Source organism: Metopolophium dirhodum, chromosome 1 (assembly GCF_019925205.1).
Source record: "Metopolophium dirhodum isolate CAU chromosome 1, ASM1992520v1, whole genome shotgun sequence".
Taxonomy (NCBI): domain Eukaryota; kingdom Metazoa; phylum Arthropoda; class Insecta; order Hemiptera; family Aphididae; genus Metopolophium; species Metopolophium dirhodum.
Genome location: NC_083560.1, coordinates 75,395,308 through 75,410,903, shown reverse-complemented (window position 1 = coordinate 75,410,903; position 15,596 = coordinate 75,395,308). Strand labels below are relative to the sequence as shown.

At 27.2% G+C, this 15,596-nt stretch overlaps 1 protein-coding gene and 1 long non-coding RNA gene across 2 annotated transcripts in view; both read left to right on the top strand.

Annotated features, from left to right (window-relative positions):
• Positions 1–15,596, top strand: part of LOC132933583 (uncharacterized) — a 29,262-nt gene continuing 13,666 nt past the window's right edge. Inside the window, exon 1 of the long non-coding RNA XR_009662905.1 lies at positions 1–485. This is a non-coding gene — a long non-coding RNA (uncharacterized LOC132933583). The remainder of the gene's footprint in view (positions 486–15,596) is intronic.
• LOC132933581 (uncharacterized) lies at positions 6,535–15,003 on the top strand. Its single transcript, XM_060999849.1, has 3 exons — positions 6,535–8,062; positions 11,939–12,433; positions 13,510–15,003. Exons 1-3 carry the CDS (start codon positions 7,255–7,257, stop codon positions 13,527–13,529), a joined length of 1,323 nt encoding a protein of 440 aa, XP_060855832.1. The 5' UTR covers positions 6,535–7,254; the 3' UTR covers positions 13,530–15,003.

The following is a 15,596-nucleotide window of genomic DNA, read 5'->3' as shown; positions in this document are numbered from 1 at the left end:
TCCGAGGTGCCGTGTGTTCGAATGTCTGTGTTGTAGGTATTTATTATTTAGTGTTTTTTTATATGCAAGTTTTCTTATTTGTGAATTTTTCAATTTTTGTTGCAAAGTGACAAACACCATAGACTATTTTTATAGAAAGTAGAAAAATAATTTTTAGTGAAAAATGCTCAAAAATGTACACATACGAGTGTACGACTGTAAATCATCAAAAATATTTCGTCGATACGGTTTTGCAGGCAAATATACAGACTATTGAACTATATTATTGTGACGATTTACAAAACAAAAGTTGTGGCATAAAGTTAAATGTGGCATCTAACTTGTTATCTAGACAACTTCAGGACTTAGGAGTTGTGGCCTTCTATCCATATAAACGATGAGACTATGCAACTATACTAAAAGATTATCTTCAAGAGTTCAATACTTCAATATCAAGGCCTAAAGGCTAAAATAAACTTATTATGTTTCAAAAGAGAACAAGTAAGGTTAGTAAATCATTATAATAAATTTCTTAGATCACAAAATCACATATTGTAAATATCACTACCTACGTTCAAATATTAGGTACTAGGTACCACGAATTAAGATATACTTAATATACTTATATATCTTAATTCGTGCTTAGTACCTTCCTATATTTTGTAACTATACGGTATATGAAGTACTTACCTATAATACTATCATGATATAATTAAATTTGATAATTTGTGATATCATAACACTCAAGAGAAGCTATGGTAGTAAGTACCTATGTAATGTTATAAAATTAAAAATATTAAAATACACAGCCGACAGCCCCAAAATATAAGTACGCGGTATTATTATTATTTTAAATTTTTAATAGGAACCTTCCGAGCTTCTACCGCTTACGTCGTCTACAACCACGCGCGGCCATCCATTGGTTACTGTTTTGTTATCGTTGTTGTAGGTACTATTTTTAATTTTGTACAATTGTACTGTTAATTGTTATGTATCTAAGTTGGCTTTTTTTATACAAGACATATATAGTAGTATACAATCGTGGTTTTAATACATTACAAATTACAATGGAAAATATTGCCTGGATTTAATATTGTAATTTGTAATAACTGATGGCGCGACACTACAACCTAACCTAACCTTTTTTTTTGTAGTGTGTTGTACTGTTGAGCGGTTGTGCTTCGATGCTCCATTAATTACGTTTTATTTTAGGTACTCGGGGAATATTAATCCCCGGGAAAAAAACCCAGTAAAAGAAAAAAGACCAAGGAAAAAAAGAACACAGAAAAAAGAACAATTTTTAAAATTTTTAAATATATCTACTTATAATAATTGATTATCACAAGAAAAAACTATTTATATTAAATTATTATTATCATTTATCACCGGTAACACTGCAAATCTGCAAAAAAGCTAATAAGTCAAATCATTTTAATATAATAAAATAGTTACAAAAAAACTAATTAATGATAATTTAACTATCTAAGTTGAATCGAAGTATGTTACTAAATGTCTAAATCTATGGCATCATCACACATCACACTTTTCAAATAATCCATGCCCGCTTTAAACCTAACTCTTCAATCTTACGGTGTACAGACTTAATAAGATGACAAAAACAAACTTTGATTATTATACCTATAACCTATGATGTATTGATCTCCTAAAACAATTTTAATTGCTAGAATCATGGCCCTTTCAAAATCCACATGTACAAATACTGGATCTGGAAACAAATTATTTTCTTTTTTTTTATAATTTTATTGATTTATATAGGTTGACATGCTTTTTCTTTGTAATACGTTTTTAAGGAGTTCAATATAGGCAATGTGTGTGTATGTGAGTCGTGTAAATGTGTGCGTAGTATAATACGTGATCAGTGATCACTTTACACACAAATTACAAATGTGAATTTTAGTGAAACATTGAAACTTAGTTTCATATTTCCAATAATATGCTTACACGAGTTACATATAGTATGGACACTATTATTGAAGAGAAGAAGTTTATTGAGACGTATATGAGTCGATTTTCGATATTTTATTTTCAATGTCCAATATTTAGCTCTAAAATTTGTAATATTTTACTTATTGGGTTTATTAATTAAAATATCAAAAATTTACTTTTATACGCTTAAATTCTCTTCTACAATATTGATAATAGGGGTTTTACTCTCAAACCATATTATTGGAAATACAAAAATTAATTTTTATAGCATTTTCTCATGATATTGATATTTGATATACCCCTTAATATATTTTTAATTTTTTAAGTTTTTTTTTCTTGGTCTTTTTTCTGCGATTCCCAATGAACACCCCGGAAAAATCGCCGACCCTAGGAATAAGAAATCCTCAGACTACTATATTACTTGCAAACTAATGAATTTTATAGATTTATTCATAGTAATATAAAACAAAGTATTAATGTTATACCTAATGTTGAAAATTATTTACTATAAATATATTAATTTTTTAATGATAAGTATACCTTTACTATATTTGTAATCAAATATCAATAATGAGGTAATTTTATTATATTAACTATTAGAGTTTAAAAAATATTTGTTCAATAATTTTCATGTGGTTGTGACATGTCAGTAATATTGTGGTGTGAGGATCTTCTTTCCTAGAGCCAGGGATTTTCATTCTGCAAATCTTTTTTTTTAACAAACCATTTAGTAATTTTATTATACGACAAAAACTTTTCGGTTCTAAGATATAACCACATAATATTGATATATCTATGGATTCTAAATTTCTAATGAATTAAGGCCTTTCTGCCCTTAAGAGTTAAGACATAATACTATAATAGTACCTAGCTACTTAACATATTACATATATTTTCCTAATTTTCCTAATTTAAAGAAGTTCTATTTCAATGGGCACTAGAAAAACAGTTTTAGCATAGGCCCTATTGGATTTACGATAATGTGTTTTTAATTTGTCATCGCGCTTTGGAGCTAAACAAATAAATATGTTATATTATGAGCGAATCAGTAGGTAAACAACAAATTTGGTACGGTTTTAAATTGGATATTTTTACTTTGTACTTTTTTGCCTAGATTACCTGGCCATCCGAATATCCCATACATGAGTATGACTATTGCATATTTGGCATACCTCCTCTATAATTATGTATGTAGTTACCTATATATTTTACATTTTTAATTAATTTTAACTTTTGTTAAATCTTTATGCTTTGGGCCTCAGGTCTGTTATTTGAATAAACACGAATAAATAAACTATTAGTATTTTCATTTAAATTAGTTTTTACAGGATAAATTTCAATGTTTATTGCGTGATTACTGCTTACTATTAAAAAGTGATAATAGTTGTAACTAATAATTGAATTTTGCACATTATGATGTCCATTTTCTACATCAATTATAGACTGTTATCCAATTTCATATGAATAGGAATTTAATTTATTAACAAAATTGTTTTACCTTCTCATCGTTTTGCATAATATTTGGTCTAACACTCAAGCATATACCTACATTATTAAAATGCATTTTAATTCATAATTAATAATTTTTTGTCTAATGTATAATTTAATCTCTAAAAATTATCAATTTGTGCCTACCTATATTTAATCTATCTGCAGAATTAATAGATTCTTATACATACATTGCAGTCTGCAATAATAATTTTATCTTATCTAACCTACCTACCTGATTTATTGGACAGACACTTAATTTAAAACTGAGTCTAATCATTATTTATTAAATAAACATTGTTTTTATTTTTATAATTTTTAAATATATTATTAATATTAAATACATATTGGACATTTTTGAACTTATTACTTATTACACACTGATAAACAAACTTTAATAGCCATTTGTAGACAATGTTCAAATAGACTGTACTTAGTAAAACAGTAGGTCAGTTTTAGATCATTTGTATCAAAATGAAGTCTGTACATATTTATAATATAAAAATGTGATGCAATTATTCAACGCATTGGACCTCTCACTCTCACCAATGATATTTTCCATAAGAGTCAAAGAGAGATAAAGCTAGAGCCTAGAATGCATTTTATACGAATTTCTGTCTTCGAATCAAACTACACTATATATATAAAAGGTTTGGTTAGGTAAGACAACACAGTATTTTCACAGCTATATTAAATTGAAAAAACTGTAGCCATTGTGATTATAATATATCACTATCGCAGCGCTTATTTATTTATAATATTTACTTATAAATTGTAATTTTATTCTAAAACAAACAACAATTTACATTAAGTTCTATAGGTACTAAGGTTATGACTTATAATATAATAAAATTATAATAATCGATAGAATATTATTATGTATTTACCTTTATAACAAAATATACTATTTTAATGTTTAAACAAATATCTTAAAATAAATTACATATGTAATTGTTACGATACCTGAGTACCTGACTACGATATTTGTTCATAGATGTTTGAAGTTGTGTAAGATAGTTCTAGTATTATATAAAATATTGTGTCAATAAATGGAAAAAACTTCAAATGTCCATATACAAACAAAATACAATTTTTGAAAGAGTGTTAGAGACTTAAGTGCAGATGTACTGAAAAAAACTTTTATTTTGTAAAATATGTAAATTTAAAATTAATTCTTATGAAAAATCAAACGCTCAATATAAGTAGCAACTATGAACTAATTATACAACAAACAGAATATCATTGACATTTAGAGAAAACTGAAATTTTTTAAATTTAAATACCTAGTTAATATAATATTGATTGATCGTTTTTATCATATACTAAATGTCTAAATAGTAGGTACCTACTTAAAAAGAATTAGAAAGTAAAAAGAAAAGTATGTATCTGAAAATAAAATATTCTATACCTACACAGTAAAATACTAAAATAGTATTTAAAATGTATTCAAATAAAAGTTGATAGATTCTCATCAAATTTAAATTTAACACATCCATTACAATTACCTACTCAGTGACGAAACACCTACTCTATAAAAGGGCGGTTTACAATTTTTTTTTATATGAACTTTACTGTCCACTAATCACCATATTTAAAATTAATTAATTAAATAAATTATTTTATTGTTGATTAATGATAGACATGTGCAGTTTAGGTTTAATTTATTTATCTGGAGTTAAGTAGACTTTCATATACCAACTACCTAGCCCACTTAAAGAGGTAGGTACCTACCTACTAAAAGAAAATTAGCATTTGTTACACAAAAATACTTTTTATCTATACACAACACGTACACCAGTTATTGTGATTAATAGTTGTAAGATATATATTATTTATTTGAATTTGGAAAACATATTAAAATAACTACCTATTTTAAAGATTGTATAGATAAAAACTTATTACGAGGGCATATATTATGGATTTGTATGTAAATAGATATTTTTATTGAATATAGATCTCTAGCTTGTTTCATGACAACCTAAATAAAATATAACGTACCACCTACTCATCGATAAATATTTTGATATTAATGCATTTTACGAATAAAAAGTACCTACATAATATATCCTGTAGTGTTTTTATATTTACCTACTCACAACTCGCAGACTATTCATAATAATCAATGTGTTTTGGTATGTTTACATTATTAAAATTATTTTTAAACCATACGCGGTCAATAATCGTAATTTTATAAATAATAATATTATGATCGATTGAAAACAATAATTCACCCAGACCCGCTTGTGTGTGTACGCCGATTGTTGATAGCGTCGTCAGTAGGCACCACAGATAATAAAATAATATACTACATTATAGCATATATATCCGTGGCAGGTACTTAGTATAATCATTGATTATAAATTCAAGTATTTACTAGTATTTTTTGATCAATGGTATAAAATTCAATTTTAAAAACCATAAAACTATTATGATAAATAATCTATGAAAACGCGCATTCGCGTCGCCGACTGCCGCCATTTCGGGTACATTTTATGAGATTAGACAGCGGCGGCGTGAGTGTCGGAATTGGGAAAATCATATTCGCCATTCGCATTACGATCGTAGGCAGTAGGTGCAACAGGATTTCAGCAGTAGCTGCACATTACACACTCATGACAAAGTCAAGGTTACACTATTATTATTATGGCCAACAATATTTAAAACAATTTAAATGTTTACGGGACACGGGTAGGAGGTACATAAAAATATTATACACATACATAATATTATAATATGGCCTAAGATGATTGAACCGGCAATAGAAAAAAAGGCAACGGGAAAATAGGACGAATATTTTTGGTAGTGTTACTACATGCATGCAACCTTCGTTATTTTGATTGGAGTCAATAATTTACGTTGTGAAAAATACTACAAACAATCTATAACACATTAACACCGAACTACTGAAACACTGGAGAGTGGAGATACATTTGCGAGGCTGAATGAATTTTTTTATAACAGTTTAATATACTTTACGTTAGAAAGTTTTGAAGGAAATTTTCTCTGAACAATGCCAACAGATTTGAACTACGAACTTTTATAGTATTTCTATTATGTTGATCCGTGATTAAAATATTCATTATTCATACATTTGTATACATACATTAGATAAATGGAATTGAAAATCAATATTATTCTAATAATTTCTATTGATTATTATTTTGATTATTTTGTTGTGCATAGAGATACCCATTACCCAGTACCCACGGTTATATTACCGCGTAGCCCGCTGTGGTGGTAAGGACTCCGGTACGGCGTATGTAGGACATATTTTGTAAACAGTTACCATGGTTATGAACGTAAATAAATTTGTTCGGATCAAAAAATGAAAAAAAAAAGAATTACAGTTATTATTGGTAAACGACATAAAGTAATCTGTAGATTAGTTAATTATTAATATTACAGTAGTGAACGGCATTAAATTTAAAAAATACGCGTAAATAAAATGGAACAGTAAACAAGCGTTGGAGGTAAACGGTACCGTGGTTCATGGCGGTCAGCGCCATGTTACGCTGTGTACCGTGATTACAACAACGACCATTCGGCTGTTTTCATTTGAAATTTGACGTTTGAATTGGCGGGTTGTCGGTGATGCAACTTAATCAGTCGCGTTCGATATTCATTGTTTGGAGTCCATAATTCTGTTGTTTGAACGAAGCACGATTATTATTACTGTAAACCAACGTCAATTGTCCGTGTTTTTTTATTTCGTTCGGTCCGTTTGATTGTTTCGTTCGTGTTGGACAAACGGTGTTGTTGTGTCGCATTATTATCTCGACGCGTACCGCTGTTCTCGTATCATCGACAACATACAATAATATTGTGGATCGGTTTTTAAAGATGGCGAACCAAAGGACAGCGTCGAGCTCGACATTTCAACAGCAACAGATGGCACAACCGCCAATCGAAACGCTACTATTCAATGATATTATTGAAGAGAAGAGTGTACAGTTGCGAGATATAATGGATCAATTTTTGCAAGTACATTCTTTCAGTAAATTTGAATCCGAATTCAATTTATTCATAAGGCGTATTAAACACATCGCTAAAGATGGACAGCGCAATGGTGCAAACTTCACACGTCACACAATGCAAATGCCTTCCGATAATGGCACACAACTGTCGAGTAAACCAACGGAAGATGGCGGGTCACAGGTAAACAACACAGGTGAACCCGCAAATGCATTTAAACGACCATCGGTTGCTGAATATATACCTAAAACAACGTTGACACGTAATAGCCAGTCGAACAATATTCTTAATAAAACAATGAACTTTTGTGACACAATTATTGAAGAAAGCTTAATCAATGACACTGCTCAAGAAGATACTCAACAACCAGAATTTCTACCACCAACTGCGCCAAAACCATATTCTGTGTCATCACAAAATGATAATGCACCGCCTACCACCTTCAACAATGGAAATGAAGACGACACAATGGAATTTGATTCAGAATTAGTTGAGTCTGTTCAGATACCAAATAGTAGTGACAATACCAGCGGATCTCAACTTAGTCAAGAACAGTCTAATGGTTCATTAAGAAGTTTGGAAAAAAGTAAAGTGAAGTACTTAACCAAGTGGTCATTAAATACAAAGCAAATTAAATCAAACAAGGGCAATTCAAAGTCAGTCATCACATTAACAGGTAATTGAAGTTGAACATTTTTTTTAGTGTTTTTATTATTGATAAATAGGACATGACTTGTTGAGTGTTGAGGTTTTAGGGATAAAATGATTTTATGACTAAGTACACAAAAACAATTTGTTCTAGCCATATACAAATTAATAAAATAAAATAATTGAATGGATACATTTTTACTGACCATTTATTATTTATAATTATCACAAAATTTATTAAAAATAAAATTTTTAATTAGATATTAAGCATGAAACAATAGTATATAAGTAGGGAAAAGTGTTGTACATTGGTCTAATGTTTATTTTTTCTTTAAGAGGACGATATACACATTTGTTGTTTCTGTCTTACAAGTGAGTAACATGTCAAATTTACACTCAGCAGATCATGTTTAGCTTTGTTAGTTAAAAAAATAGAGTAAATTGACTTATTATGAAACTTGATAGTAACATTATTAACAGATTCTGTGTTTGTATGTGGATTTTTTTTAATGATAATTCAGTTTTTAAGAGAGTTATGAGCATTTTTATTTTTTATTAATATGTGACTGTGTGTGTTGTGACCGATCATTAGTGTGCATGATTTCCTGAACGCTGTATGTAATTAAAGATTAATTACAGCCTGTATTTTTATGTAGATGATACTACATGTATAGAAAATTCAAAATACTAGAGTTACTAGAATACAATGATTTTAGTGATTATATTATGTATGCTTTACACAAATAAATACTTGAATGTAAAAACCATTAATTAAATTTTATTTTTCTTATTTGGCACAATCTTCTAGTAGGTAGGTATACTTACAGCTATTATAATTTTAATATAATATAGCTATAAGAGGTATATTATATATCATTATATATTTGAAAATATTATATCTAGTGAAGAGATTAAATAATAAATACCTATTTATTTTCCAATAATTATAAACAAAAAAGAAATCCTTCACCGGTTTGATTAGGTTAGGTGACTGATTTAAAAAAAAAATTTAATTAATATTATCTACAAAGGTTTTAATACTTAATATACCTAAGTAATCAATTCTACTTTCTCTGTGATTACACCTAATTACCTAAATATAAAAATTAAAAATTGTAAAATGCTATGGTTAGGTTATGTATATTTGAGGGGTTAAAGCATATTTTGTTATTAAAGCATATAATTTGTATAATATACATTATTGTATACACTTTTAATAAAAAAAAATAATTTTTTAAGCTTTCTTTGGTCTTTATAAAAATACAAACTAGAATTAATATGTTGATTAACAAGTTATTTTAAATAATCACAGAAATCATTTTGATAATTAATATTTTTTTCTTTAACATAGTTTAGCTGTTTAGCATAACACTGTATTTGTTACAACTTTGCTGCTCCAAGAATAGAAAAAAAATAATAACATGGTAACTACCTTAGTTTATGTAGGATCTTTAATTGAACCCACTTAACTAAGTATAATAATAATATAAAACTAATAGGTACATAGGTATATATATATTTTGGTTAAAATGTGATTTATTTAAAAATGTTATATATTTTATTTTATAGATAATTTATTTGGCAATACAGTGTATTAATAATACTCTATAGCTTAGATTCAAAAAATGTATTAACTTTTTTTTTTTGGCCCAAATGTTAGATGAATATACTGCATATAGGACTATAGGAGCATATTTTGTGATTTTGATCATGTATATTTGCACCATATTTAGCACCTTTTTAGTGCATATAATTCGGGTCTCTATTTATTTCCTTTTGGATTAGCATTGGTCATTGAAGTGTGAAGAGTGAAAAAAAACATAATTTTACAATACCTTTCAAATTATACTATATTTTTAAAAATATAAGTTGTCATTTTTTCAAAATTCAACTGATTTAAAAATTGTATTTTCTTTGTATCATAAATAAATAACTCTACAAAACAACTTTTATGGAATTTTTTTCTTAGTCCATGGTATATAAATATTATTATTATTACATGGCTAATAGTACTAGTCATGCATTAAATTTAAAAAAAACTGCACTCGAATATCTGCATTAGGTTTAAAATTAGAGCTACTGACTTTCCAATTAGGTAATGAACATACTTATTGTATAATATACAATTCACTCATTCATTTTAAAATTGACAACCAAAACAATAAAACATTAAAAACAGATTATTTTTTAATATTTGGTAGGTATTGAATTGTTAGTAAGTAGGTAACACATTTTGAAAACCGTTGAACCTGAGTATTTTAAGATAAATAAGATTTGTATATTTTAATATCAAGTATTGGTATGCGCAGAGTGCAGACAAACAGACCTTGTGACTACTAACTACTAGAGCTAATAGTACCATACGTTCACTGTATACTATTATGTACAGTGAATAGTGTATAATGTATAGACTATTGACATACACAGGCAGCATAGCTATGGGATCAAACCCGAGTAGATAACCGTAATAATGACTTACGTCATACATTTACATAATATGTATTTCACGATTGGTGGAAGGAAAGACGTAACATTCACAGATACCCTATACACATTTTTGAATTTTATTTGTGGGACATGAAACTAGACTATTGGATCATAAATTTCTCGCAGACAGAATTCTAGAATATGTGTAGGGTACTTAGTAGTGTAGGTAACGTGAATTATTATAGAGTGTACCAAGTTTTTGCTTACAAACTGGTATATAAAGTCTAATCATTTAAGAGAATGTCAGCGCACTTTCTCTCTCTGACCTATGCGCAGCATACCAAATTCACGTTAAGCAGAACCAACCCTATGTTGTTACCTTTAGTATTAGAGTGAATTCACTTATAAGGTATCAAACTTTAAGTTAAAAACATTACTTACCTATGTCACTTTGTTACCAATTTTATGATATTTTTATTTTTGTGTAAATTAGTAAAATTTAAAACTGCTTAAAATATAAATTATTATATCTTTATTAAACCCAACACATACAGGAAATGTTCTGAACTTAAAGTTTGATAATAGATGATTTCTTCAAATATTAAAAGTAACAACACAGGGTAGGTTCTGCTAAACATTAATTTGCTATGTTTGCGAGTGGATCAAAGAGAGAAAACATTTAATGGTGTGCTGACATCCTCGTAATATCAAAATATTACAACCCATATGTTATATGGAAACATAGTTCGTTCCTGTGTATCACACACAAATCAAATTACATTAATACCAATCAAAGTGTTAATTGACAACTATAAAGAGGACTTCGCACCCGAATGTGCTGTTTCCGTCTTACACACGTACGATATAGCAAATTTTCGTTAGCTAGTTTTAGGGTGTTGTCATTTTTGATATTAGAATGAATTAACTTATTATCAAACTTTTAGGTAACACCATTATCTGTGTGCTCTCGTTGGTTTTTTATGTTCATAACTCACTTAAAAATTAAAATATTGTAAAAAACCAACAAAAGTACACAGATAATGTTGTTACCTAAAAGTTTGTTAATAGGTCAATTCACAGTTATAAAATTATAAATTATAAAATATCAAAACTGACAGCACCCTATTGAAACAAGCAAACAAAAATGTCCTATGTCGTACGTGTGAAAGACGGAGACAACCATGCGGGTGCGACGTCCTCTTAACCAATTCATATGATATTATAAAAAATAATAACTTATTTATTAATTATAAAATAATTTTGATGTGACAATTCAGCTTCCACATCACAATAGTGAACAAAAATCTTTATATTTTATCTCGCATTTTATTAATTTCAGCATTTTATGTAACAAAATTAAAGAAATATAAAATAAAAATGTCTATAATATCTTTTATTTTACTTTATCTGTATCTTGAATACCTAGTGTATTTTTTTGTTTGTGCATATTTTTATAATTTTATTTTTGTATTTCTAGGTACTTTATTAGCAGGAGATCAAACCACAGAATTGAAGAAAGTTCATAAAGCTGGTATTTTGGTTGTTCGTAAGACTAAACAGATTGTCAAAACAGATAATGGATTATACCATTTAATCGGTCCAATCGCTGAAGGATCTCCAGTTAATTTGTTTCGTGCATGTGTAGAAACAAATGGTATTCCAAAAACCTGGAGAAATATTTTAACAAATTTGTCAACGGAAGTTGAAGTAAATCTCAATGAGAGTATGACTAGAAAAGGCACAATCTATAACAAGGAAAAAAAAACTGGTCAAAACTCTTCTGGACTAAAAGCCAATTTTGGACGTGATTTAATCAATGATATAGAATTTCGTCAACAATTGACAGAATTGTCAACATCTAGAACAATAAAACCATTTGCAGTATGTCATACTCCAACTCAACTTTTGAAGCACAAATTTCATCGAAAGTATGTCAAAGCTTGCTTGATCATTGGCAGTCAGTGCAAAACAGGTATATACTAATTTATTTATTTATTAATTAATCTTTTTAAAGCCTGTTAGTTATTGGAAAATATACTACTTACTTAGAATGTTGGAATTAATATTTATTTATTTTTTTGCATTGGCGGTCTGCATAGTTTTGTTTGTTTAGATATTTTAATATATTTTTATAAGATAATATTATATGGGATTTTAAAACTTAAGAGGACGTCGCACCCACATGTGTTGTCTCCGTCTTAAACACGTATGCCATAGAACATTTTTAGTTGCTAGTTTCAATAGGGTGCTGTCAGTTTTGATATTAGAATGAATTAACCTGTTATCTAACTTTTAGGTAACAACATTATCTGTGTTCTCTCGTTGGTTTTTTACGATATTTTAATTTTTAAGTGAGTTATGAGCATTTTTAAATATTAATATTTTACATACTGATAACTCACTTAAAAATTAAAATATTGTAAACAACCAACGAGAGAACACAGATAATGTTGTTACCTAAAAGTTTGATAATAGGTCATTTCACTCTAATATCAAAAATGACGGCTACCTATTGAAACTAGCAAATGAAAATTTACGTGTATGTGTCGTACGTGTGTAAAATGGAGACAACATATGTGGGTGCGATGTCCTCTTAAGGTTAGTTTGTCAGATAGTAAATGTTTATTTTTCATAATAGTTTTGATCAATAAAAAACATTGCTTCCAAAATTAAGACAATTTAAAAAAGGTTAGGTTTATATTAATGAAACAATTGTTTATGTACTATTCAAGAACATTTTATATATTTTGTCCTTATAAATAAAAAAAATGTTTAAGTTTCTTATTTTATTAACATTGTATTGATAATAAAGCTATTATAACTACAATAAACTAAGAAATATTTTAAAGCAACCAACTAAGATTTAAACAATCTAAAAAAAAAATTTACTTTTCAGCAAATTAATCCAATTCTATTTCTATTTTACACTAAAATTTATATTTTAATTTCAAAATAAATCATGTTATTATCTACTATTTTCTTTCAATGCTAAATAAATCTATTACAACAATAGTGAATTATTAATAATTTTGAATGTTTTATTTACAGACAATAAGATGGATGAATAGTTTCAACAGCATAAAACAAAACTAAGAAATCAAAACAACAGAAATTTTTACGGTGCCTTAACTAACAAAAAAAAAAAAAAAATTGGACAATTTAAAGATGTACATTATGTGAAGTTTAACTTTTAAGATGACACCAAAAGAATTTTGTCCTTATATTATATTTCTGTTAACTTATTTTTATTTTTGTTTTCATTTTTTCTTAAAACAAAAACTTGTTATAATATTTGTATTCCTATTAGTTTCATAATTAATGATTTTGTTATGTTTAAATAATATTAATAAAAGTATTGTTAAACAATTAAGCAATATTTAAAAACTTACTTAATATTTCAAAGGTTTTTTTTCTTTTTAAATTTGATTTATGAATCAATTTTTTTTTTATATCAACCTGCATAAAGGTATTTAAAAATTATCTTGACTCAACAGTAAATGTATTGAAATTATTTTGTAATTTTTAAAATTATTTTTATGACATCTCATTTTAATAATGTTTTTTTTTGTGGTTTTTTTTTTGTGGTTTATTTTATTATATTTAATTATAAGGAACTAGAAATTAAGTCCATTTGTCATTACATTATCATTATCAACATATTTGAACTGCTGGTTTTCTCAAGTTTTTTTTTTTTATTGTTTAACTTTATTGAATAAAAAAAGGCTTTAAATTAAATGCCAACCTGTTAATATTATTTTAACTAAGATAGTACTATGATGTAATTATTACATGGATAATAAATTAAAAATTATTAACCTAAATAAAAAGTCAAAAAATGATTTATTCATTAAGAGGATGTCAGTGCACTATTTGTTTTCTCTCTCGGACCCACTCGCAACTTCAAATTTCACAATAAGGTCTTTTCACTCTAATCTTAGAAATTATTATGGTTATAATCATTAATGTGAACTTGAAATTTGTTATGTTGTGCATGGGACGGATAGAGAAAACAAATATTGCACTGACATCTTCTTAAATGTAAATAAACATTGTTAATTATTATCTAGAATATCATAACCAATGATTATTTAAATTGTTTTGTGTTTTGATGTTAATTGACTGCTTAAGCATTTAAAATTAATTTAGTGATGTTAAAAAATTAAATCAAATTTTGTAGATCAAAAAAATATGCATACTATTTGTGTGAGTGAGTTGTAAATGAGACATTTATAGTTTATACACAATATACTGAAAACTGAAATTTGGAAATTTATAATTATAATAATTTAGTTATTGCTGCTGTAAATATGAAATATATCCCTCATATTTGCAAAATACAATATCATTTTTTGAAATATTATCGACTGGTGTTAGACTTGCAAAGGAATCTGATAGATTAGAATGCACAAATTTCATCAGTGTTGAATATATCAAAAATATTGCATAAATATATCAACTTATTTTCATTTTTTGCACATTCCTTGTATTTTGTATGATATTGTTTTCTAGTAATAAATTAAAAAAAATCTTTAGGAAATTCAATATACTTTGAAGTATGATTTGTTAATTATTATCCATGATAACGGTATACCATGATACATGATGTAGAGAAGAGAAGGTGATAACACTCGGCTTGGCCAGGAGAAAAAAAGTGGCTTAGTTTTCGACGGCAAATTTGTAGTTTAAATAATATCCACCAGGACTACCACAAGCTTCGAAGGCCGGGTGTTTGAATAATTGCATTAGACACATGTGTATTGTGTTTTATTGCAATGAATCAAAAATATTATAAATATTGTATTTATAATAAAAAATACCTGTGTGTACCTACGTTTATTTATTGGTATTTCAATAAGATAATTTTAACGTATGGTATTCATATTGCAAATCATTTATTGCCTTATGATATACTTTATTCAACTGCCTAGAAGTTGACAATTGAAAATTATAGCAAAATTGCAGATAACAGAATACAGACCATTACAAATTTAATAATTTCTATATATTATAAGTAACTCAAATCTATTTATATAATATACTTCTTTATATTTACTTTTGATTCAATAATTACGTAATATTGGTATTTGGTACCTTCTGTTAAAAATATTTAAATATATCTAAGACACTATTACATT

What these genes read in the sequence shown, in the direction of transcription:
- LOC132933581 (XM_060999849.1), top strand. Translation starts at nt 7,255, where the DNA reads ATGGCGAACCAAAGGACAGCGTCGAGCTCGACATTTCAACAGCAACAG. An exon ending in GTCAGTCATCACATTAACAG is followed by an intron (nt 8,063 to 11,938) that starts GTAATTGAAGTT and finishes TTGTATTTCTAG; the next exon opens with GTACTTTATTAGCAGGAGAT. An exon ending in TGGCAGTCAGTGCAAAACAG is followed by an intron (nt 12,434 to 13,509) that starts GTATATACTAAT and finishes TTTTATTTACAG; the next exon opens with ACAATAAGATGGATGAATAG.